Raw genomic sequence first — 25,370 nt, 5'->3', positions numbered from 1 at the left:
TGAAGGGAGAATCCCTTCACCCTTGATATGATGAAGGGCATGTTTGGGCTTCAGAGAATCTCCTGTACTTACTTACATATGTCTTCCGTGATCGATGCTCCCCCGCCCAACGTTTCTGTTTTCATTTCACATGACCTGCTCCCCTGGCCAGTCCATTGCGTCGCTGTGCAATGGTTAGGTAGGTAGCGCCGACGACTCGCCGCCGCTACCGCGCTCCCTCCGCACAGCGCGTGGCTGACCGACGCTCGTAAATGCCGCCGTAACTTTGTCGCCGGAACGGGTACCTCGTGAGCGCCGGTCTGCGACAATTAAACCGGCGCGCCCGGACGCCACTCGTCGCCGAAACGACTGCGCGGATGTCGTTCGCCGCTGCGGCCGCCCGGCCGAATTAGCACCGGGTCTGTGCGGTTGTAGGGGCGAGAGAAGGGCACGCGATGACGCTGCTGGGTTGAAGAGCCCAGGGTACGCGGTGTCTTGTTCGGTTAGAGCTGCCCTGCCCCTCGTGTGAGGAGCGAGTGAGGGAGAGGTGGGGTCGCTGGATGGCACGCCTGCGGGCAGCCTCTCTCGATATGGGGTGAGATGGTACGAGCCACGAGGTCCTCGTATCCGACACCGTCGCGAGATTTGCCTGATTCGGCGCCGCCGGCGGATTCGGGTACGACCGTGTTCAATCTCGGCCAATGTATGAGAGCGCGCTGTAACTCGAAATAGCGACAAGTTCTCAGATTGCTTTTCAGTTGCGCGGCTTTGAGTCGGGAGGAGGGTTATTTCTCAGGGCTGTTCGGTTGATGTCAACGGCGATTGCGAACACGAGCGGTGGTCATTGAATCAAAGTCATGTGATTGATGTTTACGGAGCGAGCGAAGCGAGCGTAGTCTTTCCTTAGATTAACGGAAATTTCTGAGTATGAGCGGCCGGCCGGCCGGCTGCCGGCCGTGGTCACGCTTTTGCGAGGCTTATATCTCAGCAACCACTTGACCGATTTACACGCGATAATTTTTGTAGGGTAGCTTCATTCCTTCTACCAAGTATTGGACTATTCCTGATGCATGTGGGTGACCCCTTATGCACGTGCCACGTGCAAAACGAAGAGGTGTCCGTTTTGTAATTGTTGCAATATATCGGTAACTACTTGGCCGATTGCGCTGAAAGTTGGCATGTAGGTAGGCACCTACTAGGCACTGCATATCCATGTGCCAGAGTTGGGACCCATTTTGCACGTGCGCACGTGCAGGGTGCCGCTTTCAGATCTCGAGAACGGCTGGGCCAATTGTGCCCAAATTTGGCACATCGCTAGAGACCGGTTAGTAGGGTGCCGTGCACAAGTCAGTTGGAGGTACCCCCTCGCAATTTCGCACGTGCAAGGCCCACCCTCTCGCTCGCTCCGTTAGTCGCCCCAAAAGGCGTTATACTGGTGGTAATGAATCAATCCGACTTAAAAGTTATAACTTATGTTCAGTTCAGAGCTGTAGCCACTTAGCTTTTATTCTTGGGATTATGAATTGTTTTCAATTATTTTAGTCTCAAATGGTAATGCACCGTTTTGCACAAAATACATGTTTTTCATGGTTACAACTATAATTGAGATTATGTTGCATCACATATAAGGGTACGCATTTCTGTCGCCGGCGATAACCGCCGGAAAGAGTGAGCTGCCGGCGTAGTGGCTGGCAGCTCTCTGGGACCGTTCGGCCACTCTGGCGCTGTCGGTCCGACGTCCGGCCGGAACCCGATCGTCGGCCTCCCCCGCGGCTGACGCGGCCACTTTCCGGCACACGCGCCGCCCGTGACGGCGACTCTGGCGGCGCGCCGCGCCCTGAGACAGTCGCCGAGAGCGGCCGACAATCACGACGCAGCGGCGGCGGGATTGTACATACATACATACATAAAGGTTTATTTGACCACGTGACAGTCAACGACTGGTAAAAAGGCCGTACATGAGCTGTGCAATGGTGGCACCACATGAAGAAGTGAAAAGCATCACAAAAATTAAAAACACAGTGCATTTCAAAAGAGCTCCGAACATATCTACGTGGGGATCACATCCTGTTCATTAGATCTATGAGTACAGGCACAGTGGACTTTTTATACCGCTCAGTTTTGGCCCGCGGTACGACAAACTTTCGCTGCCGGCGCAGAGGGCGCCTCACATTTGCCAGCTGCTCGCCCGGGTACAGTGGGTGGGCGGGGTTGGCGAGGATGTCGGCCGCCAGCTTGCAGAGGACAGCATCGCGACGCTCGCTCAGAGTCTCGAGGTTGAGGAGCTGGCAGGCAGAGGCGTAGTCGGTGTAGTTTTCGTATCCTATCATGATTTTGCAAGCTCTTTTCTGAACTTGCTCGATTGCTTGTGCTTGTTGCTGTGTCAGTCCCGTGTGCCACAGTTGAGAGCAGTATTCCAGACATGGACGAATGAAGCTGATGTAGACGGCGCGGATATCGCTCAGATCTGCATGGAACTGACGGAGGACTGTGAGCATGAACAGCCTGCGAGAGGCGTTTTTTGTGATATGATTTGTATTTGCCGTCCACTTTAAGTCAGAAGTAATATGGACTCCGAGAAGTTTCATGGTAGAGACGACAGGTACTGGTTCGTTGTTAATGATTACTGCGCCGTCCATATCCGTGTTGTGAGAGAAGTTGCAGATGAGTATATGACATTTTTTTCCGTTGATCTTCATGAGATTGTTCTCTGACCATGTTTCCAGAGTGGATGCGGCCGTCTGGGCTTTCTGAAGGACAATGTTTGCATCTCTTGCAGGAGACAGGATGCCGATACTGAGGTCGTCCACATACTTCCATCGATGATCTTCGGTAACTGCGCAGTCATTTATATGAGCCAAAAATGCAATCGGGGCGATTTTTGTCCCTTGGGGCGTTCCACACGTGGTAGATTGGACGCCAATCGTCTCTGGCGTGTTGTGAGGGCTGCTCAATTATCGCCGGCGGCCGGACATCGATCACGCCAGCGCCACTCGGCGCCCGTCCTTCTCTCCGCCGACCCTCTGCGTCGCCGAGACGGAGATGGGGGCCGAGAGACGCGTCGCTTCTCTCTCAGCCGCCGACCCTCTGCGTCGTCGAGACGGAGGGACCGAGAGAGACGCGCGTCCGACAGGCGGAGAGGACGTCGGGCGAGGGGCGTCAGAGCCGCTGTCAGCCCGCCGGAGCTGCGCTGATGGAAAAGGTGTCCGGCTCTCTGTGCTGAGGCTGATGGAAAGGGTGCCGCACTGCTGCTGATAGTGTGGCGAGCGGGAGTGTCGTCCCGCCTCGAGCCGTGGTGATGGAGCGACAGTTAGTGAGAGAGGCTCGAGAAGCGGGTGGTTTGCGCTCGAGCTGCCTCTTAGAAGGGTATGGTATGGATTTATCTGGAGCGTAAAGTTGTGAATCGCTCAATGTTCATGTCTTTTCTCCTTCAGACGTTTGCAGGGTTTGTCTAGCTATTGGTGGAGTTTGTCGTTGTTTGTTCCTGTTGCGAAGACGGTTAAACTTAGATGAATAGCGTAGCATCTTTCCTTTCAGGTTTTAACTCTTGGCATCGAATTCGACTAGAAAACTCACTCAAACTTCGCAGTTTGCTCGGGCGGATGCCTCGGGCCGTTTCCTATGCAGGCCCGCCAGAACAAGTTGTGCTGCTTTTCGCTCTGTGCTGGGTGCTGCCAGTTTTCATCAGTATGATCTGCGATCTGCACAGTGCCTTCATAGCGATTGGGGAGTCTTGTGGAGAGGCTGGGACCACATCGACCGTCTCTTTGGAGCTCTTTTTATCAGCCGTCGCCGCTGTGACGGGTGGTCGGGTGTTTTCAGAATGTTTAAAATGCCGCTGGTGGACCGGACAGAGACGGATGCCGTCATTACCGACAATTTACACCGCTTGTTTCGACCGGAGCCATTCGTCTGCCCACCCAGTGGAGGCTCCCAATTTCGTCAGCCTGCGATAGTCAAAGATCGGCAAACGAACCGTGAAACGGAGTGATCGCGAGCCGACTGGCGGCGTCTCCCCTCCGTCTGTTATTGTCACAGGCTGTCCAAATACAGCAGGCCGCCTCACTGCGCTGAGCAATGAACTCATTTCAGTGATGCATGTGACAGGCTCATGGCATATTGAAATGGCACGACGGCCGAAAACGCGCCCACCCATAATCGCGGTTAGTTATGACCCAATGCCGTGCTGATTACTTATTCATTGCATCCATACACAGACACTTTTGCGACGCTCATAAAGCATATTGCCTGCTGCGAGTCATTGCACCGTTTGATTTGTGCGAATACCTATGCTGGAGGCCCTCGCCTGTATATTAGGTGGCTGAGTTATGTGTTTATTGTTTATATTTGTGTCTGTGTTTGTGTATGCAGGTGCACGGTGCGTTCCGAGTGCGGAAAGGCCGACTCGAGCTCGCCGCGGTGGCTCTCCATTGACGCCGGCCAGCAGTGTATCGACATGGAGAGGATCGAGCCGCAGTACATCGCCATCGACCAACAGGCGCAGGTCAGTTCAGTACAGGATCAGTGACACGGACCAGGTCAGTCAGATCAGGGTCAGTTTTGTAATCAGGTCAATCAGATCTCTAATGTAACGAATTCATGTCAGGTAGGCTTACCTCTAATGACTATTCCGCTTCTGGTAGGTCAAATCAGTCTCGCGAACTTCAAGCGCATCATCATATCAGTCAGGATTGGCCAGCTTCTGTAGTTTGTGTAGTGTATTTGCGTCAGTCCGGGACCCTCAGCCGGTTTGCATGTCATTGTCAGACCGGATCGGGCCGTTCCGTGGTAATCAGGGCGGTCTGACCAGCGCTGTGTTGTTTCGGAGCTCATAACCACTTATCGCGGCGGCATTATGCATGCTACAGACGTCCGGTTCCATTTTCCGGACCGGCCGCTCCCTTTGATGGACCAAAGTGGATTTGAGCGGATCCACATGTGCGGAGGGGGAGCCAGAGCGCCTCAGATAATCAACGGACGGAGTCAAATAGAATGGCTAAACAGACTTCAGCACATAACGAGATAAAACGCATTAGGCCGTCACTGTTTTGCCTCCTCCGTCTTCATATTTTTGACGAAAATGGTATTGCAACGTCTTTATGTTTTTGATATTTCAATATGAATAAACGCCTTCGATTGTTTGAAAAAAACATCTTTCGGGTCGCACTATTCCCTGACGAGTAACGAGCGTGATAAACTGATCAGTTGATCATACCACACTGATCGGCCTACCATATAGCTCCGGCACATTACGGGCGGGCGGGCGCTGCTGAATTACCCAAACTGCCCGTGCGCGCCCCTCCTCCCGTTGTACCGTGCACTAACGTGCCACTTAGCCGGCGGTCCGTCAGTCGTGCACGTCACATGAGCGCAACAAACGGCACCGAACAACGAACACGGGCCCTCGGCGCGCCGAGTCGACTGCGGCCTGCCATCGGACACGGTCCCCGTGCCGCCGCGGCGCGCTTCCGTTCTATACGGCACAGCGTCGTTAATGAGTGCCCAACCGACGGCCGATGCATATTCAAATTAATGAACATCCGAAACCGCCTCATTAAGCGCTTTGTCCCTGCTCATTGGTGGATTTATCTTGCGCGGTGGTGAATAATCAAGTTTGCTTTACATGCGAGCCGTTGCCAAATTATTCGAATGCGTACTGGGATTAATGTCGCTGGAATTGGCACAACTTCCGGTCCTTTGATGTGGTTAAGTCTCCCGGCTGTGAAAATACTCGGAGACTTTTTGTGAGGGAAGCATTCGCCGCTTTTGTGTTAGGGCGGTGGTTTAAACGGTCATACAGGGGAGAAAACCACTCTCCATTTCACATGTTTGAGTTTTTTTTTACCTCAGTGTGTGTGCAAGCAGCTTATTCGCAGTTGTAAGGATTTAGTCTTCTGGTTGTTATCCAACAATTGTAATTGTAAAGTATCCATGACAGTTGGATAACGACAATTCAAGAAACTCAAGATTGCGAAACGATATTTATTTTTTATATTACTTTTAAATACACAAAGCCTTCGGTCACATACGACCTTGATCACTGTGTTTCACAATGAACACAGTGAACATTGTCTTGAGACAACACACATAATCTTGAGTTTCTTGAGTTGTCGCGGTTATCAAACTTATCCAACAATCCTAGATTCCATATTTGACAAATGGATCATCACTCGTTGAGTTTCATCCAGCTGTTTTGACATCACATATCATCGCGATAAAAACGCAGCGAAGGTCAGGGGTTCGCTACCCCGCACCGGAACCTGCTGCTCCTGTCACCCAGAGTGATACGGACGTTCTGCCGGCCCTGTCACCACTTCCGACGGTACCTTCCGAGGGCCAGCTGTTCACGCTGCTCCTTACTGGGTGACGGCAACACAGGCGAACCGACAAATGTACGAGTTTTTTGCGATTTTCTGAAGAGGTATCATCAGTTTATTCTGCCTTTTCATGTTTTACTTGACATGAGCTGTGCGATTATTCAGTAGACTGCAAGAGTTATATATAGCACATGCATTGCACGTACACCGTAAAGCCTACCGTGACTATCCCATAATTACACTTGTAGGATCCGCTGCATTAGCGCAGACCGCAAGACGCCTCTCCGTATTCCACACATGAAGCTTTGTGGCAGAGAAGAAAGCTGATGAGGGAGGTTTTATCCTTAAACGTGCAAAGATTTCTAACCGGGATTTTTATGCGGCGGATGTTTTTCTCCCGGCCGCGCCTGTGGATCCGAAACAGCAGTGGAAACGGTTCCGGTTTTCATTCTTCAACTGAAAAGCGTCACGTCTGATACGTCGGGCTCTGGCTGTGTAGTGGCGAATAAACAATATTTCGGAGCGGGATGTGTCATATTAGCTGTGCAGTTGGAAAAAGGCCTCCGTCTGTCAGAATGGCCGACCGTCCCGGGGTGCGATTTCTGTAAATGCATGCTGTTCTTCTTGTTGAGAGGCGCATCCTCTCAGTGGCTGACATTTTGGCGCTTGTAACATTTTATCCACACAGTTGATCCATAAAACGTACGTTATTGAGAGGACTGAATTCACAAACGATGCTAAACTCGGGCTAAGTTCTTTGGTGAAATAAATGTGATGCAATGTAATGTCCAAACATTTCGTAGAGACTTCAGTGTAAACCAAGAAACTATCCTGTAATTTTGCATAGTAATAAAAGTTCGTGCCCTTGCTAAATTAGCTCAGATGAGCACAGCACTCGACGCTCTCCTTCACGAAGAGACAAAGTTGTTAATAGGCAGCATGCCTTCCTTTACTTTCTGAGACGACACTGTCATGAGCTGAATGGAGCTCCACGGCACCCCAAGCAATGACAGCCGAGCTTGTTGACGGTCTCTTACGGGCCATCCTCACAGAGCCATCCAGTCTGACAGTTCCCTATCCAACACTGGAGACCGGCCGGCCGTCCGCTCGCCAGCTCTCTTCACCGTGAGAGCTCCTTAGCGGGTCGCTCGTCCCGTCTCACAGACCGCGAGGAGAGCTCGTCAGTGGATCGGTCGTCTCCGATGACGGCCATTGTGGCCGACGGAGGGCTGACGGCCCGGTTCGAATTAGCTGGCTCCTCTGAACGGCACAGCGTCCCCGCCGGCGGCGCCGGGGGAGATTGTAGGGGCTGATTGTTACGGGACGGCGCTCTCAGTGGGAGAGAGGGAGTTGACAGGACTGGCGCACAGGTGGAGGCTGGTGCCGGCGTTGTTAGACGCCTTTCACACTGTGAGAGCTTTCAATGTCGGCCAGTGCAGTGTGGTGAGTACGGCACTGAGGCCCGGAGCATGGAGTATGGTTCACCTCTCCCGCTCGCTGGCCGCTCGTACCCATCTCAATGCAGAGGCGTACCGGGGCCGACCCTAACGCGACAGAATAACACGGAATCCGGCAAAATAACTAAGCGGATTACGTGAAGGCCGAGGGAGGGGCGGAGTGAGAGAAGGTGAAAGAGAGACGCGTGAACTCGGGTCGGGACAGGGTCCCGTGCGCCAACCATTAGGGACTGTTTGTGGAGAAAACACCGTGATAAAAAGATGTAAGGCATCCGACGCCGCCTGCAGATAAGCCAATCTAATGGAGTTTGAAGAGAAAACAGTCCGATGCGCCAGTGGAGATAAAATTTCCTGACGGCGGCCGGCCTCGTGAAATGTTTCCGCCCGACCGGCTGATGGTTATATGATTATTGTGACGCGAAATGGCGGACAGCGAGCACTCAGACTGAGATTAATTCCCCTGAAACCAGAACCGCTACGAAATTACTCGGCGTTATTTCTTTCTGTCCGGTGTTTTCATAAATCACACTAGTTTGGCCATATTTTGCCTGTAAATGATGCATTGTCCCATTTTCACGTTTTGGCTCACGGGGCATTCCACGTCAAATCAAACACCGAAATCCGTCATCCCCTTCGATTTTTCTGAAAATTTGTAGGCAGACTGGGCATGGTTCAAAAATGAGTTACATATAATATTTTCGAAATTTGATAACGTATCGCTGAGATATAGGTCATCGAATACAGCGAAAAATGCCACACATCAATTTTTTAAATGGCTATAACTCTGGTTCCTTTTCTGGTATCAAAATGATATTAACAGGGTCTTATAGGCAATTGATAAGGCTTTGATTTTTAATTATAAAATTAAATTGAAGTGACCTTGAAATGCATTTGACCTTGAATTAAAACAGAAAAATTTAAGTAGCAAAAAACACGTCACCTTCGATTTGGGTAATTTTTACATATTATGTCCGTCACAATGTTCCTAACCATCTGTGAAAAAATTGGAGTGGGCCATTCATAACTTTCGCGGCAAACGCCGTTTTCATGCATCAACATCACGCAACCGCGCGTGACCTTGAAAGACAGAGTCAAGACATGCTTGCTTGTGTACACTTTCTGAAATGAATGATTGCTGATTAGTGATATCCCAAACTCTGCGAGAATGGAAATGCATAGTCATCGTAGTCAAGCATTCACGTTCCATAGTAAAAGTGTCTCAGGCAAACGGTATTTTGCGATGAATTTTGAGCCGTGTGGAAATGCATCATGAAGTAAATTCAACGAAAACATTATCACCCAACGATATCTTCACGTCTTTTGATCTTCACTATACGAAAGAACATACATTTTTTAGTAGGTATGGGGAATTTCTAGTTAATCCAATAATAAATATGGCAGTTAGAGGCCTGCTAAGAGTAACATGTCGCCGGCTGAGGCGGGCTCGGCCGATGCGGGAAACGCAGCAATCACAATTTTGTGTTTACACGTTCATATTTCAATTGTTTACCAACCGATTTTCAAAAATTCTTTCACCATAAGATTGCCTGTACATTTCTTAGTCTTCTCACAAAATTTGACGCGAATCGAACGTAATCAGCGGTAGGGAGCGCGATGTAAAGACGGAACCGTTCCGTTCCGTCCCGGCACAGTCTACAATTCAGGCGGCGCGTAGCGGTCGGCGCCGGTTGCCGAGTCGCCGCGTCGCTGCGGCGACAGGATGTTCACTTTACACCGCTATTGCTAGAACAGTTGTGAACCGATTTTCTTATTGCTTGCACGATGAGATGTCCAATTCAATTCTTGACAGGTAGCCATAATAAATTTCGCATTAATCTTATGAGATATTGGCGAAAAACAGGAGGGGTGGGCGAAATTCGCTCTTCCCCCTCCACTGCGCGTGCTAACATACGTTTGCATATGTGCAATTTTCTTCAAAACTTATAAATGGCCCACTCTAATTTTTTCACAGGTTGTTAAGAATATGGTAGGCAATAAAATATATGAAAATGAGCCAAATCGAAGGTGACGTGTTTTTTGCTATTTCAATATTTGTGCTTAAGAACAGAGTTAAGCAAATTTCAAGGTCATATATTTAAGTAGGTGCAATTCTAAACAAATGCTTAAGAAATTACCTAAACAGTAAGATTTATTTCATTCAAATCAAACAAGTACAACCAAAGTTATGGTCGTTCAAAAATATAAAGATGCAACATTTTGTAAAAATCTGATGCCCTATATTTAGAAGACCTGTGGTCAGAATGTGCAAAAAACATCAATGTAATGTCCGGGGCCACACAGGGACTCGCTCACAAATTTATAATGAAATCGCTGATGGTAAGGTGCAAAACAGCCGATTTTTGTTCGATTTGACGTGGAATGCCCCTCACGTGTCATTTTTCAGAAGGACGATAAAGAATTTTTTCTTGATTTTGCGGTTTATATATAGGCTGCCCTAAGTCCTAACCTCAAAGGTCCTCAGATCCCGAGCTCACCACGTGGTGTGATAAAGCTGCTACGTCCAGCGGACGGCGCAGTAACGGGTCAGCGCGGCTGGTCGCGGTTCGTGAGTGTGCTGGTCGCAGCGGGTCGCGCGTTAGCGGCGTGGCAGATCACGTAGCACATAACACACGGCACGGTCGTCCAGTGACAGCCGTAGCACCGCCGTCCGACAGCTCATTCGGGCCGCACTCCGCGATAGCCGCCCGGAGCCGCTCGGCCAAATGTCACGTGTCAGTGTCGGATTGCGTAGCGAAATATCACGTGATGCCGACGGCCCGAGTAGCTCAGCTCTCTGTGACAGGCGCTCGGCGGTGCTCCCGATTAGCCGCGGGCCGTGCCACTGGCGGTGGACGCCGCCACGCTCCCCCTATATCCATCAGCGGGACGGCCGGTTATGGCGCCCCGACCGCCGACCGTCGCCGCCCGGTCCGAGACAGGCGTCCGGCCGGTCACGACCGATGCTAACGGCGCCCCGTGGCCGCGACCGTGTCGTGTCGGCGGCCACCGACGGCCGCCGAGATGACCCGGCCTCCGGAGCTCACGTGGCCGCGACCGTGTCGACCGTGTCGTGTCGGCGGCCACCGACGGCCGCCGAGATGACCCGGCCTCCGGAGCTCACGCGGGGGCCATCCGGCGCGCGCGCGGCCGCAGAGCCGCTCCGTCGTTAGGTGGGCCGCCCCCGGAGTGACTCCGGCGGCCGGTCAATGGTGATGGCGAGACGTTCTGTCCGCGCTGATGATGGCCAGAATGAGTGGGTGGAGGCTGAGCGAGGAGCAAATGGTCGCAGAGCACAAAGCAACGCAAACGATGAAAGAACGCGCTTTGTGGAAAAGTCGTTCGATCCCAGAGAAGCAAAAGCACAGATATTTGCATCACCACCCTTGTCCCACCCTTCACCGATTCGTTACCTGGCTCCCCTGTTCACTCACCTCCCCGCCCGTTCCTGTCGGCTGTCTAGGCTCCCCCGATCCTCCCCTCCCCATCCATCGTCGGAACCCGCGTGTCTGTCCCGGTTATGATGCAGCACGCAATTAATACATGGTGAGAGGCGGGAGGCATTGTGTGCGTGGGCGACCCAACCCGTGAGGCCCCGGGCGGTGCCCGGGAGCCCATACTATCCGATATATTGATTGTGAGCTTTGGGGTTGGGGTACGATGGGCGGGACCCAGGTGGGGCGGCGGGGTTGGGGGCGGGACCCACTGCGCCAGCTGCCTGGGTAATATGACGAATAGGCTAAGCTGGTCGGTGCGGCGGTCGCCCCTCCGGTCATTTGCTGGAGAAGCTGTATCAAATAGTCAATCAAAAATGAATATTCGACTGGCATTGCAAGCTTTGCCACAGTTCGTATATTTTAAGTTTTGCCAATTGCATCGCAAATGTTTCACGTTTTATTTAATCGGAGAACCTGTTGTACCGTGTTCCAGTCATCAGTGACCTGTTACAGCTAGAGTAGAGTCGTGGTCTCTGAGCCTGACGTCCGGCATTGACCTGCCATTGGTGACCTGTTACGTCCGGTTGGACCCTGCCATTGACCGCCGTGGGCGGCACGCCGGTCGCTCCATCTGGCGGTGACCGTCGGTCGCCGGCCACGGCGCTGATTGATGTGACAGCTATATTGGCGGCGCGTCCCCGGACCGCTCGTATCACGCACCGCCCCCGTCCATTTTCAGATTCATCTGTCGATCCGCGCGCTGCCGCCGCTGCCGTCGGGCGCCAAATATCAGTGCGTGTTCGGCTCAGCGCCGCCCGTCGACGCCACGGCCACCGTGCGCGGCCTGCGCTGTCCGGCGCCGCCGCTCAGCCTCCGACCCCTGCTGGCGCCCTCGGCCGATCACGTGACCGTGCCGCTCTCGGTGCGCTCCTCCGAGACCAAGAAGGACTTTGTGACGCGTCAGTTCGTCTACTTTGACTGCGGCCGGCACACAACCTGCGGTTCGTGTGTGACGTCACAGTGGCAGTGCAGCTGGTGCGTGTACGACAACAAGTGTGTCAACGACAACAACACGTGCCGTAACGACGTCATTTCAGCTGGGAAGGCCGACAAAGTAAGTCATCCTCCGAAGTGCAGTGGTGCTGTTGTCGAAGTTAGAGGTGGCAAAACTGGAAAATTTTGGGACCCGGACCCGGACCCGGTCTGACTGGCACATTTCTGGAACCGGTCAGACCCGGTCTAAGTCAGCGTTGGAACCAGATGGACCCGTTCCCGAAATTCATTATGAAAATTGTATACAGTTGTAGGCATAGCAAGAAGAAAATAGTTTCTTTCCAATTGGGCATACTTGTGTTGCAAAGTAAAAAAACTCATGCCATGGTCATTTCACTTCGCTTCACAGTTTGTATCTTAGAACCAGATTCAGGTCATATTTAAGAATTTAAGAAGTAAGTAGACCAATGAATTTCATGCTAACTTAAGTCACTTTTACTACAGCTGCTAAAAATGATGTGAACTGGGGATCCATGGATCAGTGCCTTCACCAGTCAGAACCTAACATCAACATGGAACAAGATAGCATACTGATACATACCTTTTCTAATATTCTTGGTAAAAGATATTCGTTTTTAGAATTAATTCATTAGTCCTTACAAGTTACAAATATTTTCAACTATCCAAGGCCCCAAACGAGAAAACATTCAAAATCAAAATAGAAACAAAACTTTGTGAGGTCCGCCAGAAATGTCGACACGATAGCAATGCAAGGGACAAAACAGGCGTTAAATCACTGCAAAATTTTGTTGGGGTTAAAGTACTGCAAAATCGTAATGTCAAATGGCAATAAGCTTTTAAGTACTGCAAGGTTGCGATCATGACTTAAGTGCCAATTTATTAACGTAGAAAACAAATTACATTTTGTTGTTAGTGCCTAGATATAGAATAAATACCAAGGGTTCTGAGACTTACCTGATTTCTTCCCAAACGTGTTCCAAAATTGTAAGCTTTATGCAGTAGATTAGCGTGCGTAAGGTATGGCATATATGACGCTCAAATGCGCCATTTTCACATCAACACGGAATCATTGGCCTTGGAGAAAGGCATTGGTATTGACCCAGTCTTTTTGCCAGCTGCTGCCGTATGATGGCGCTAGTAGAGCGCTATATGTATAATGCGCTCTGCTAGCGCCACCATGCGGCGCCAGTTGGCTAAAAATCTTATCAATACCTACTACGGTTTCTGGAGAATGCCTTGGATTCATTTTTAGCTTTATGGATTTATGAAAGGGCATGTTGGTTTTATGAGTTGTCTTCTGGTCGTGATAGAAATAATTTCAAAGCTGTTTGAGTTATGAAATGCATTTAAATATCAAACATGAACTCTGATTTCCGGTGGGCATAGTGACTTTGGTATGTCAATGTCTTTGAAAAGGCAGGTGAGAATGCCACTGGTCAGCCTTGCTTCAATTGGATTTGTGGCCATTTATAAATGGATTTCAGTCATACCTACTTACCTACATATGTTATTGGTATTTGATTTCTACAAATCAAAATATTGCTAGGTTTTGTACAGCAAACTGAATGGAAGTGATCCGTACAAACATTTGGTGAAATGTTTTCTGGATTGCTAGCACTTAGAACTTGTTTATTCTGTTGTAGGGGACTAGATAAGAAATTGAAGCAAGACTGACCGGTATGCTATAGAATAGGTAGCCCAATCTGCAGGAATATTAAAATTCAAAAGTGGAATTGGGACTTATGAACTGGAAACTAGATCAACCATGACTATGTTTGCCAAAGCATAAAAGATATTCATTTAATATTTACCATAAAGTACAGGGAAATGATAGGACCCGGTTGGACCCGGCCAAATATTTTGGGAGACCCGGTCTGGACCCATCCGGGTCCAGACCGGTTCCATAGACCGGGTCCCCGGGTCCACATTTTGCCACCTCTAGTCGAAGTGTTCGTTCGATTAGCTGATTGGTACTGAGAGCCCAGCTCGAGTTTGTTCGACCCTCACGGTGAAGTCCCTTGCAGGATGACAACCATTGTCACTCAGGTTAGCCGATACGCCCCCTCTCCCTCTCCCCCGCCATCTCCCTCTCTCTCTCTCTCTCTCTCTCTCTCTCTCTCTCTCTCTCTCTCTCTCTCTCTCTCTCTCTCTCTCTCTCTCTCCATCTCTTCTCCCTCCCTCCCTCCCGGCCCTAGTGCTTGAATTCAGGCGTGTTCAAACGAGATCCTATGCATTTATTACTTCGTGAGCATGCACGATATTCCGTAAAGTTAAATTTTCTGAGGTCAGTGCACCCCAATACCCATACGGGGCACCCCACGCTGCCCTGCCTCTCCGCCCCCAATCCGATCTGTGCACGCTAACTAGGCCTCTGTGTGTCTGTCACTGTGTTTGTCGTTAGTACCAGAATTAATCGTCCCCGTGTCCCTAATTGCTCGCTCGGAGTCACCCCACACCGCGCCGGACCGCCCGACACCGTCTCATGGACTCCCGGCCGGGGGAGGAGTCTTTCAGCTCACTAATGGTCCCTCGTCTACAGCCGTGGAGTCCATTTGTTGCGCTGTGTGTCTGTCTGTCTGTGTGCGCTGGGGCGTGTGGGCTGACCCTTTTGACTGGCTGACCATGTGGTGAGGTGAGGTGGGATTTGAACCGAGATACCAGGTTGTGCGTCTCGTGGGCTGTCCAACCCGCGACGTCCATCCTTTCTGTGTCTGTCTGGCCAACAGTCTAGTAATCTCTGCCCCCGGGCAACTCCAAATCACTTACAGTGCCCTGTATTATTGATAACCGAGCGGGCCGGCAGTGCAGTCATTTATCTTTGCCGCTCATTACACTGCTAATAGCCGGGCAGGCTGTGGCTAATGAAACGCCTCCGTCTGTTTATGTTGGCGGCCTCAGGTGCGCCTCGGCGTCACAACATGCCGCTCCTGCCATCTGTGGAGGGATGGATGAACTAACCACTGGCTGCGGCTCACTACTCTTCGCATTTGAGTGGAAGAGCTCGTATAATGCATTATGCATTCTGCTTAGTATTCCTATGTCAAATTAGCCGTACATGTTTTCGGTCGAAATCCCTTACACCTTGCTGGTTAGTCAAACGTGTCTGCTACAGACAGGTTCCGCTGCCACCGCTCCCGCCGCCCCTTCCAACCGACTTTCTGCCCCGCGTCTTTTCAGGTTCTCTCTCCGTCCGAGCTGGGCTGTCCGGCGGTGGTGCCGCCCCGACAGCCGATCCTGGTCGCTGACGAGGTCGCCCACAGCCTCGTGCTGGAGGTGACCAACCTGCCGTCGCCGCTGGCCGGACAGTCCAGCTACACGTGCGTCATCGTCATCGAGGGCCGGACGGTGCTGGTGCCCGGCAGACTCGACGCCGGACAGTTCATCGTCTGCGAGAAGCGAATGGTGAGTGGCACTTCTTATATACGGTTAGGAGCGGTTGCATCGCTTAGACGATTTTAATGCAGTCATCTGTTATTTCAGTTTCTTGTTAGATGCCCTGTATGAGAGAAATAAAATTAAAACAACGTCCATTACTCCATTGATTTTAGCAATGATCATGGCATCTGCTAATGATATGGGCGACGAGCGTCTTGTTTGATTGCAATTTTAATGCTCCAGCGCAACCTTATTTTTAATTCATTTTACAATATTGCTAAATGCTATAGTAAGCACTACTGCCGTCCTTTTCAGTTCTCCTACCGGTCCGACACGTCCCTGCTGACTGCGACGGTGACGGCCAACTGGAACGGCAACCTCATCGGCTCCGTCAACTTCACACTGTACAAGTGCGCCCTGCTGGCCACCCACCAGGGGTCGGAGGACTGCTCCCTCTGCCTCACCAGGGACCCCAGATACAGGTAAATAGTCAGACCAAGGGATATAAGATCGCTGTGGTTAGTGAATTCGCAAACTGAGTTCGAATTAGTTCGAATTTATCGTCGTTAGAACACAAAAATGCTTGTCTTTGCACACCTTATGAAAAACTATGCTTCAGTGTGACCATCAAATAGTTTACCGGGCATTTGGGTTCATGTTTCAACTATGTGTACTGTGTAGTTTGAATGGACTCGTGTGTCCTTTAGCCCTGTAAATGGTCTGATTTCAGGTGCAAGTGGTGCGGCGGACAGTGCCGGTTCAGCGAGCAGTGTCGCCGCACCCCGATGACGGAGTGTCCCCGACCTCAGATTGATCGGGTAAGTGAGATAGAACCTCGACGAATGGCGAGGTGGTGCCCGCAACCTCCACCAAGGACATACCCGCGACATTAGCATTGAAATGCAGCGCACACCAGACCATTGTGTCGCGCAGACCGCGATCCTTTGTTATCCGAATGCTTTGTACGCTGCGGCATTTACGTTGGAGAGCAGTTTGAAAGAACAACCTCGGAAGAAGAATAGCACGGAAGGAAGGAAGTCTCTCGTGGTGCGCGCACGCAGATTTGTCTCGCTATCTGCGCCGTCCGTTTATCTGCGGGGCTCACTGGAGACCGGCAGAAATGATGAACCGGCGGCACGCGTACCGGTCTCGGCTGTCGTGGCCGATAAAGGGGGCTCCATTACATCAGACGGCCGCCGCGAACGTTGATGGTGTTTGCGGGTGGCGTCCGCAGAGAGTTATTGGAGACATCTAGACGCTGCCAAAGCTGGATGAATTTGGCTCGGAGAACGGTCTACGATTGTTACGACTGTTCTGGGTGCTGGAACGTAGTATAGGAATAGCTGAGCGGTACGGATGGACTGCTGGTTTGATTTCTTGTTTAACGCAGTGCGTGCGCTCATTAAAATGTAAATCAAATCGTAGAGGAAGCGAACGAACTACGGTGGTCGGATCAAAGCAGGCAAAGATTCTTTGTATCCTGAGGCCTTCAGAGGCAACATTTCCATCGAAACGAGACCTTTGGAGTTGAGCTAACTGATTCCGTTTCCAAAAATACTCTAAATATTTATCGTAACCCCGCCGATGAACGGACCTGAAGCCCTGTTTCTCACTCCACTGAGGAAGTGCCGGGCCATCGGGCTCCACCTCCTTGCCTCACAAACCACTCGTCTAACGGCGCCTCCCGCGTCGCTGCGGCCGTTTGGAGACCGCATCCCGCCGCGGCCGGTGTCGTTTTCGGCCGGCCCCGGTTCGATCGGCTCGGGGATCAGTCGCCGCTCCCCCGGTATCGACTTTCCGTCACGGTCTAATGAGATACACCCTCCGAGGCCCGATCGACAGCCGGACTTGTTGAAAGTCGCCGCCGGACAGCTCGAGTGGTGACGTCACTCAGGCGGGGGGGGGGAGGGGGGCAACAGGCAGCTGTTCCGGCGCGGGACGAGGCTGAGCTGATCGGAGTCGGGCCGAACGGCTTTGTCCGTGCGCTGAGTGACAGGTGGCTGGCGTGAGATCTGCATTGTCTAGTGTGATGTGCGTGACAGGTGTTTGTTGACGGACTACGTGGAGTCAAGCCGTATTATTGACGTATTTCAATACCTTCATTGAAGGCGATTCTGATCAGATATTGCGTGATATTGAAAATAAACAATTGCTGTCGCAGCACCATTCTGTGTACGACATAATTAGAATGTCTCATATCACGAGTAAGCTTATCTCCTTAGCTCTTATGTCGGATTATTATGTCTTTCTTTTTCAGATCCACCCCCGTTCGGGTCCTCTGGAGGGAGGCACCCTGATCACCATCGAGGGCAGAAACCTCGGACTGCACCGAAACGAGGTGACCGGACGCATCTTCGTCGGCCGGGTGCCCTGTGACCTTGTCGACTACGAGGTCTCGGTCAAGGTCATGTGCCGCACCGGCGCCGTCACCCAGCCCGCGGAGGAAACGGTCAAACTGGAGACCAAAGCCGGATCCGCAGTCTCCGCGCAAAAGTTCCAGTTCAAGGTAAGCCGTAGGTACTATAGATACAGTATAAAGGGTAAAAAGTATAAAGGCTATAAAGGTTAATTTTATTCCTCATATTTTCTTCTCGATTACTAGGCTGACGAGTGAGAATACCGAAACAAGATTGCGCTGAGCCACCACCTTTTACACAACTCTTTACGCAACGGATCATTTGTTTTTACTTTTTCCTGCGCTTATCAGAATGACATTTTTCACCTTTTCGGTGTCAGAGACCGAACAGTTGTAATTACCTGACATGACTGTGTCTCCGTCAGACGGTGGGCGTCCTCGACCTCCGTCCGCGGCTGGGCCCGCGCAGCGGCGGCACCAGGCTGACCGTGACCGGCTCCAACCTGGATATCGGCTCCAGCATCACCGTTTCAGTCGGTGACCTGCCGTGTCGGGTCATCTCGCGATACGAAGGGGTCACGTGTATGACCTCGCCGGCGCCAGAGGTCACGGAGGTCAGCCAGGTCAAGGTCACGGTGGACGGAGCCGAACGGAGGCTCAGTGTTCCATTCGCCTATGTGGACGGTGAGAAATTTGCAAATGTTTTTTTTTCAATCTGTCGATGCTGTGCTTTTTCTGTGAACAAATTTGATGTCTGATAATCACTTAAATTATATTTTTATGAGATGTGCCTTTTCATTTAAATCCACAGACCCATTGCTATTGGATAACCCCCTGACCATTCGCTGTATCCCCCCAGACCCGGTGGTGCTGGACATCCGTCCGCTGAAGAGCTACGTCTCCGGCGGCCGGCCGCTGACCGTCCACGGCCGTCAGTTTGACTCGATACAGCAGCCCAAGATCATCGTGTTCAACGAGACCGCCCTCCGACCCATCAACGCCACGGTAGGTCATCGAGAACGGATGCAAACTGCTGATATTTGATTGAAGACCAATCTGTTTTGCGGGTAGCTTATCAATCACCAATTCAGAGCATTGGTACTTGATGAGTTTTGCAAGTAGGCAGGTGGTGTGATGGTTTCTCACTACTGGGTACCATATCTGTAACGCTGAGTGCCGACCCTAACCTGAAACTGTCGTCTCTGATCCATGTTTCAGGTCTGCACGGTGCTGACCCCCGAGCTGATGGAGTGCCCGTCCCCGGCCGTGCCCCGGCTCTCGGCTCCGGCCGGTCCGGAGCAGGAGCTGCTCCGTCTGGGCGAGTCTCGCGCGGCGCGCATGTACCGCTCCCCGGACACCCAGCTGCCGGCGCCGCCCCAGCAGGAGCTGCAGGTGGGTACTCCGACCCTCCCCCTTTCAACACCCAGTTCCTCGCGCCGCCCCAGCAGGAGCTGCAGGTGGGCCAGCACGACTCTACCCCAATGAGAAAGAGCTTTACTCCAGCGCTCTAGAGCTTTACACTGCAGTCGTGATATCGATGGATAAGAAAATGACGGCCTCATTTCGCTTAATATGTTTATTAACTGTTCCAGATTGGATTCATAATGGACAGTGTGAAGAGCGTTCTCGATATGAAGGAGTCTTTCCCTGAGGTGCAGTCCACCATTACGTACGTGGAGGATCCCGTCTACTTTCCGTTCGCCAAGGACGTGAAGGCCTTCAGCGGCGACACACTCGTCATTGAGGTATGTGGCGTTTTTTTATGCTCTGTATAAGAAATAATAGCTGGCCTGAGCAACTATAGTACGCTTATGTAATATGTAAATTAATTAACTTTGCCCATTTAAGGTGGTAGCTTCCATTGCGTGCTGATAATATTTGTAAATACCTTTTTTATGACGATCCTAAGGTGACTTGTGTTTCATGTCGTCTGTCGACAGGGTGTGAACCTGAACGGCGCCAGTGACGAGCGTGACACGGCCGTGACGGTGGGCGGCGTGCCGTGTAACGTCACCACGCTGACGGACACACAGCTGGTCTGTGTGCCGCCGCGCCGACAGTCGGACGGCATGCTGCTCTCGGAGCAGACCGGCCTGCCGCTGGTGCAGGTCACCGTCGGAAACCTCCGCTTCCCGCTCGGACACCTGCAGTACGACGGCGCCGGACCGTTCAAGGTGGGACATTTTGCATGGATCGATGTTTCACAAATGCTGTATAATTTGCCAGGGAAAATCATAAATTGCATTTACTAGATACAGGAGAGCTACTGCAAAATGCTTGCTAATTTAATATCTCAGATTTGTTGCTGATTTTCATCGTTGTTGTACGACCAATCAGCAGATTACTTCTTTTTCCTCATGCCATATCACCCGACTACCAATAATCAGTGGGTAGTACGGCTGTATGCTGACTGTGCTACTCTCTTTGCCCCGTCTCTGTTATCTGCAGCTGAGCGGCGAGGTGATAGCGGGGATCGCGGCCGGCGCCGTGGTGCTCGTGCTGGCCTCCCTGCTCATCCTGCTCGTCTACCGGCGCAAGTCCACACAGGTCGAGCGAGAGTACAAGCGCATCCAGATCCAGATGGACACGCTCGAGAACAACATCCGCTCCGAGTGCAAGCAGGCGTTCGCGGCCATGTGCACGTGGGACTCGCGGCGCGGCCGGGACACACTGGCGGCGGCCAGTCCCGACCTGCCGGCCCAGCTGAGCAGCCTGGCCGCCACCTTCAACCCCGACGAGGTCGACTGTCTCGAGCAGCGAGAGTTCCTCGCCAAGGCAAGTCGTCAAACACTGATGTGTTGTGGCAATCTTTTCATAGTTTTAGGTGCCTTTGGCATAAAGAGCAGTCTTATTGGCTAAAACCATCATTGAGAGATCAGTATTCACAATTTTTTTGGTTCGTTTCAGATTTTGTTCCCTGGCATCGCGGAGCACCCGATCCTGAGCCGGCAGCGTCCGTCGTCTCCGACCAGCCCTCGCACCTCGCTGGACGTGGCCATGCTGCAGCTGGAGCAGCTCGTCAGGAACCAGCACTTCCTCGTCACTGTCATCGACACCATGGAGCGGCAAAAGGACTTCTCCATTCGCGACAGGTAGGTGATACAACGGCTGCTGCTGCTGCTCGAGGTGCTTGTAGGGCATGTGAATATTTGTGAGCAGAAAGGAAAAGAATCAACGAGAAATAAACCCTCTTCTTTCTCATTATCTGAACCTCATTACCACTCATACCACAATGTACGTGTGTCCTTCAGGGTGACGAATGACGATGATCTTGAATTTCTGCGTCCGCTGCAGGGTGACGGTGGCGTCGCTGCTGACGGTGATCCTGATGACCAACATGGAGTACCTGACCACCGTGCTCCACCAGCTGCTGGTCCGACACATCTCCCGCATAGCCAGGTCCAGGCACCCGCACCTGATGCTCAGACGAACAGAAACCGTCATGGAGAAGCTGCTCACCAACTGGATCTCCGTCTGCCTCTACGGGTGGGTGCGCTGGAGTTGATGATGTATTATTTCATATCTATCATGTTTTCAATAAAATGCCGATCGAAAAAGCCAAATTTGCAACATATCATTAAAAAATTGACTCCGAAATAACTGGCAATAAAAACTATGAAGGATGCAAGCTGAAACTTCAGGCTGGGTAGCAAAGGATCTCCATTAAACTTTCTTTCTGTCCGCAGTAACATCCGGGAGCGTCTGTCGTCCCGACTGTACCTGCTCACCAAGGCCATCAAACACCAGATCTCGTGCGGCCCCGTGGACGCCGTCACCCTGGAGGCTCACTACAGCCTGGCAGAGGAGCGGCTGCTCCGACCCCAGATCGAACACAACAGCGTGGTAAGGAAAACAGCACAGGCTCGCTGTAACTCTGTCTACGCAAAATCTTCCCTTATGATGCTAGGAGAATGCGAGTTCAGGCATACGGTCGCCATCTTCTTTTCACTAACTCAGGTCCTTTCGTTTCCAGACGCTCCTGGTTACCACCCAGGAGACACCATACGAGAAGATCCCCTGTACGGACGAGCAGGGTCAGCCTCGCCACTACGAGGACGTCAGTCACAAGGTGACGGTGCACGCGCTCGACTGCGACTCCATCAGCCAGGTGAAGCAGAAGGTGATCGACGCCGTGTTCTGCGGCCTGCCCGCCTCGCAGCGGCCCAGCCACCACTGCGTCGCGCTGGGTGAGAGATGCTTCCGCCGTGCTTCGCTCGATTTCATACTCTACGAGTCACCTATCCACGCTAAACTGGTGATCTCTTATGATTACATTGGCTAGCGACGGGTTGGTTCCACCGAACTTCCGACTAAAGCGACCATTGACCTTTGGTGTTAAATGTAAAATGCCAGTGACGCACTTTGGGGCATGCCCTGGGCAGCTCAGTGCGGTATCTGTCTCAAAACCATGCTATTTTTAGTTCTGTCCTGCAACACGGTTCTTTTGTTCGTGTATATCGTGTCGTGACCAGTCAATCTGCCTACGCCACACATGTCTGACCCCGTGTCCGTCTCTCGTCCGCTCAGAGTGGCTGACGGCGGACGGTCAGCGGACGCCGCTGGCGGACGAGGACGCCACCAGCAGGACCGTGGACGGCTGGCGGCAGATCAACACCCTCTCCCACTACGGCATCAACAAGATCGCCACCATGTTCCTCGTGCAGGCCAGGGAGACGGTCAGAACGAAAAAGTACAACAACACGCCGTCATGTAAGTGACAACGGATCTTCTTGTGGTGATGTCGTGTATGGCTATGGGCCGGTTGATGAGATATTTTGGCGGAGTGGATGTCGCGCTATTGTCATGATTCGACTCTTTCAGCTGCTTTGTAAAGCATAATGCAATCATGACCTATGTCCGAACGAACGCCTTGCAATTCTGAAGGAACCGTTTCCTTACAGCAGCCGGAAGCAGTTTCACGACAGCCTCTGGCCTGTCGCCGATGACGACCAACTCCAACATTTACGTGAAGCCGGGCGCCGAGATCCGTGTGTACCACCTGGTGCGTCCCGAGGGTCCGGCTGGCGGAGGCGGCGGCTCCGGTGGTCAGGAGACGGCCGCCAGAGCCGTGCCTGAGGTGTTCCTCACGCGGCTACTCGCTACCAAAGGTGAGTCAACTGTAGTGTCAAGGAGTTCAAGGATGTGCCGTTCCTCCTCGTAAGCTTGCCATTTAGAGCGAACTACGTAGTAAGTGCTACTCCTCGTGTTTTCTGGTCTCTGTTTCTGAATCCCCTGAGATCCCACCTGCCTTTTTGATGCTAACCTTCCCTGTCTTTCTCTCCCCTTACAGCGATGCTGCAGCAGTTCATCGACGACATGGTGTCGTCGGTTCTGACGGCCGACGAGCACACGCCTCCCGTCGTCAAGTGGCTGTTTGACACGCTGGATCAGCAGGCAGAGCAGGAGGACATCGCAGAGCCCGAGATTCTGCACGCCTGGAAGGCCAACTGGTGAGTGAAGAATCGAGATGTTTCGATGTTTTCCCTGATCGATTATGCTGATTAAATGCTGATGATTGTTAAGACTTGCTCATATGATGTTGGTGTACGAAACGAAATGCTACATCTTGAAATGTGGGAGATCTTCTGTTCTGATGCCAGTGTTGTTTTTTGACAGTTTGCCGCTGCGGATGTGGGCGAACCTGATCCGCCGACCGGAGCTGATATTTGACCTGGACAAGTCGCCCGCCGTCGAGTCCAGTCTCACTGTGATATCCCAGAGCCTTGTGGAGGCGTGTCTGCCCACGCCGCACACAATCTCCAAAAACTCTCCGTCGCACAAGCTGGTGTTTGCCAAGGACATTGGTCGGTGGCAGTGTATGGTGGGCGACTATTTCGAGTCGGTGCGGAGCCGGCCGCCGGTCAGTGACCAGGACCTGGCCGTGCTGCTGCAGCAGCTGTCGCGCCACCACGCCGGCCAGTTTGACGCCATCGCCGCGCTCAAGGAGCTCTACATTTACATCACCAAGTACGGCGAGCCGATCGCGCAGGCGCTCGACAGCGAGCCCACCTGTCAGCAGCTGTTCTTCTCGAGCCGTCTTTCAAACATCGCCGCCAGTCTGGAGACGCCGATCTGCTGAGCGGCCAGCCGCCGTCTGTGGCAGCTTCAGGACTGAAACGCCAGGCTGCCTGAGAACCGTCTGAACGTTCGAATCGCATCTCGTAGCGCCGCGTGTGACGCACCGCCTGTTTCCCCACACATGCAGCCTGATTCCTGACGACACGAGCCCAGAGAATTATCGGCAGCGGCAGGCATTTGTTATTTCCTAGTCAGTGAGAGCGTAGCACGTCTGTGAGACGAGCAGTGGTGAGGTTCTCACCGCAACCGCCAGGGACCGAGTGAGATTCGTCATTGATAGGGAGGCCGTGGTAGCCATTTTGCCTTCTGTGCTGCATGTGGTGTCGAACAGACAGTGGTGCGCGGACCTACTCACCGTCAGAGGTGGTCCCGGCTGCCGGATACTTTGAATAGTGTGTGTTTGTAAACGTGATATATTGTTAATAAATATGTTTTTGTTAGCGGCTGGTTTCCCCAGAGCATAGCGTATGAGGGATATAGTAGTGTTGATCTGCGTGATATCGAACGCGAACGATCAGAGTTGTGTCCGATTGTTTCCTGCGTTATGACGAAGAGCCAAATAGTGGCTCAAATTAGTCGGTAGACTCAAATAGTTCGGCGAGATGTGTAGTTTAACCCGCGCCCTGCTGGGGGGGGGGTGTTTGAGCACCCCCCTTGTGGTGTTTCGCGAATATCTCAAAAACGGCGGCGCGGAGCGCCGCCGTTTTTGGTACACCTTATCATACATCAATTCTACACATGTTGTGAAAATTTCAGACCAAGGTCATTCAAGGTCAGGTCACCAGGTCACTTGAAGTGACCTCACCTCATAAAAAGTTTCAATGTCTGTCATAGCTACACCGAGTGACCGATCGCTTTGAAACTTTCAGTGATTGCTAAGAGCAATAGCATGTACAAAATGTATATCTCAGAATTTTGATATCGATGACCTAAGGTCAGGTCAATTTTGCGACCTCCCCATTATAAGTCAATGGGAGAAAATTGAAATGGGCCTCTTTTGGACGAAAGACATTATAAATACTCCCAAACACCGAATTACAAGTGGTTTAGACACACAGAACATGAAAATGGTGTCCGTGACCCTTGTTTATGCCCTGAGGTCATCTTAGGTCACGAATGGCATCTAACAGTTTTTCGCAAATAACTTTTGATAGAGGCATGCTAGAGCGATGAAAACGCCTTAGATGTGTTCAGCTCGACGATATGGATCGACTGATATGCAACATGACCCTTTCCGGTCAGGTCATGACCTTGACCTGAGGTCAAATTTTCAAGTTGACCTTTCAAGGTCAAGTTATAGTTCATTCGATGCGTCTTGACGAGAGGAACACGATGCCGGTAAAAGTAAGCTCGTACAAGG

General features: G+C 51.8%; 1 protein-coding gene across 1 annotated transcript in view; it reads left to right on the top strand.

Moving 5' to 3' along the window:
• LOC122394164 (plexin-B-like) overlaps positions 1–24,450 on the top strand; it is a 69,650-nt gene extending 45,200 nt beyond the window's left edge. Inside the window, exons 6-25 of the mRNA XM_043390855.1 lie at positions 4,351–4,483; positions 11,927–12,301; positions 15,379–15,603; positions 15,892–16,058; positions 16,307–16,394; positions 17,834–18,082; positions 18,358–18,616; positions 18,792–18,937; positions 19,151–19,324; positions 19,525–19,677; positions 19,873–20,106; positions 20,381–20,707; positions 20,840–21,024; positions 21,227–21,418; positions 21,619–21,775; positions 21,906–22,119; positions 22,460–22,642; positions 22,834–23,040; positions 23,223–23,382; positions 23,549–24,450. Coding sequence (XP_043246790.1) covers positions 4,351–4,483; positions 11,927–12,301; positions 15,379–15,603; positions 15,892–16,058; positions 16,307–16,394; positions 17,834–18,082; positions 18,358–18,616; positions 18,792–18,937; positions 19,151–19,324; positions 19,525–19,677; positions 19,873–20,106; positions 20,381–20,707; positions 20,840–21,024; positions 21,227–21,418; positions 21,619–21,775; positions 21,906–22,119; positions 22,460–22,642; positions 22,834–23,040; positions 23,223–23,382; positions 23,549–24,011 — 4,291 coding nt within the window. The 3' untranslated portion in view covers positions 24,012–24,450. The remainder of the gene's footprint in view (positions 1–4,350; positions 4,484–11,926; positions 12,302–15,378; positions 15,604–15,891; positions 16,059–16,306; positions 16,395–17,833; positions 18,083–18,357; positions 18,617–18,791; positions 18,938–19,150; positions 19,325–19,524; positions 19,678–19,872; positions 20,107–20,380; positions 20,708–20,839; positions 21,025–21,226; positions 21,419–21,618; positions 21,776–21,905; positions 22,120–22,459; positions 22,643–22,833; positions 23,041–23,222; positions 23,383–23,548) is intronic.
• Positions 24,451–25,370: the final 920 nt, after the last annotated feature.

Source organism: Amphibalanus amphitrite, unplaced genomic scaffold, assembly GCF_019059575.1.
Source record: "Amphibalanus amphitrite isolate SeventyFive unplaced genomic scaffold, NRLGWU_Aamphi_draft 000025F_arrow, whole genome shotgun sequence".
Taxonomy (NCBI): Eukaryota; Metazoa; Arthropoda; class Thecostraca; order Balanomorpha; family Balanidae; genus Amphibalanus; species Amphibalanus amphitrite.
Note: the sequence above shows the minus strand (reverse complement) of the source record. Positions and strands in the feature narration are given on the sequence as shown.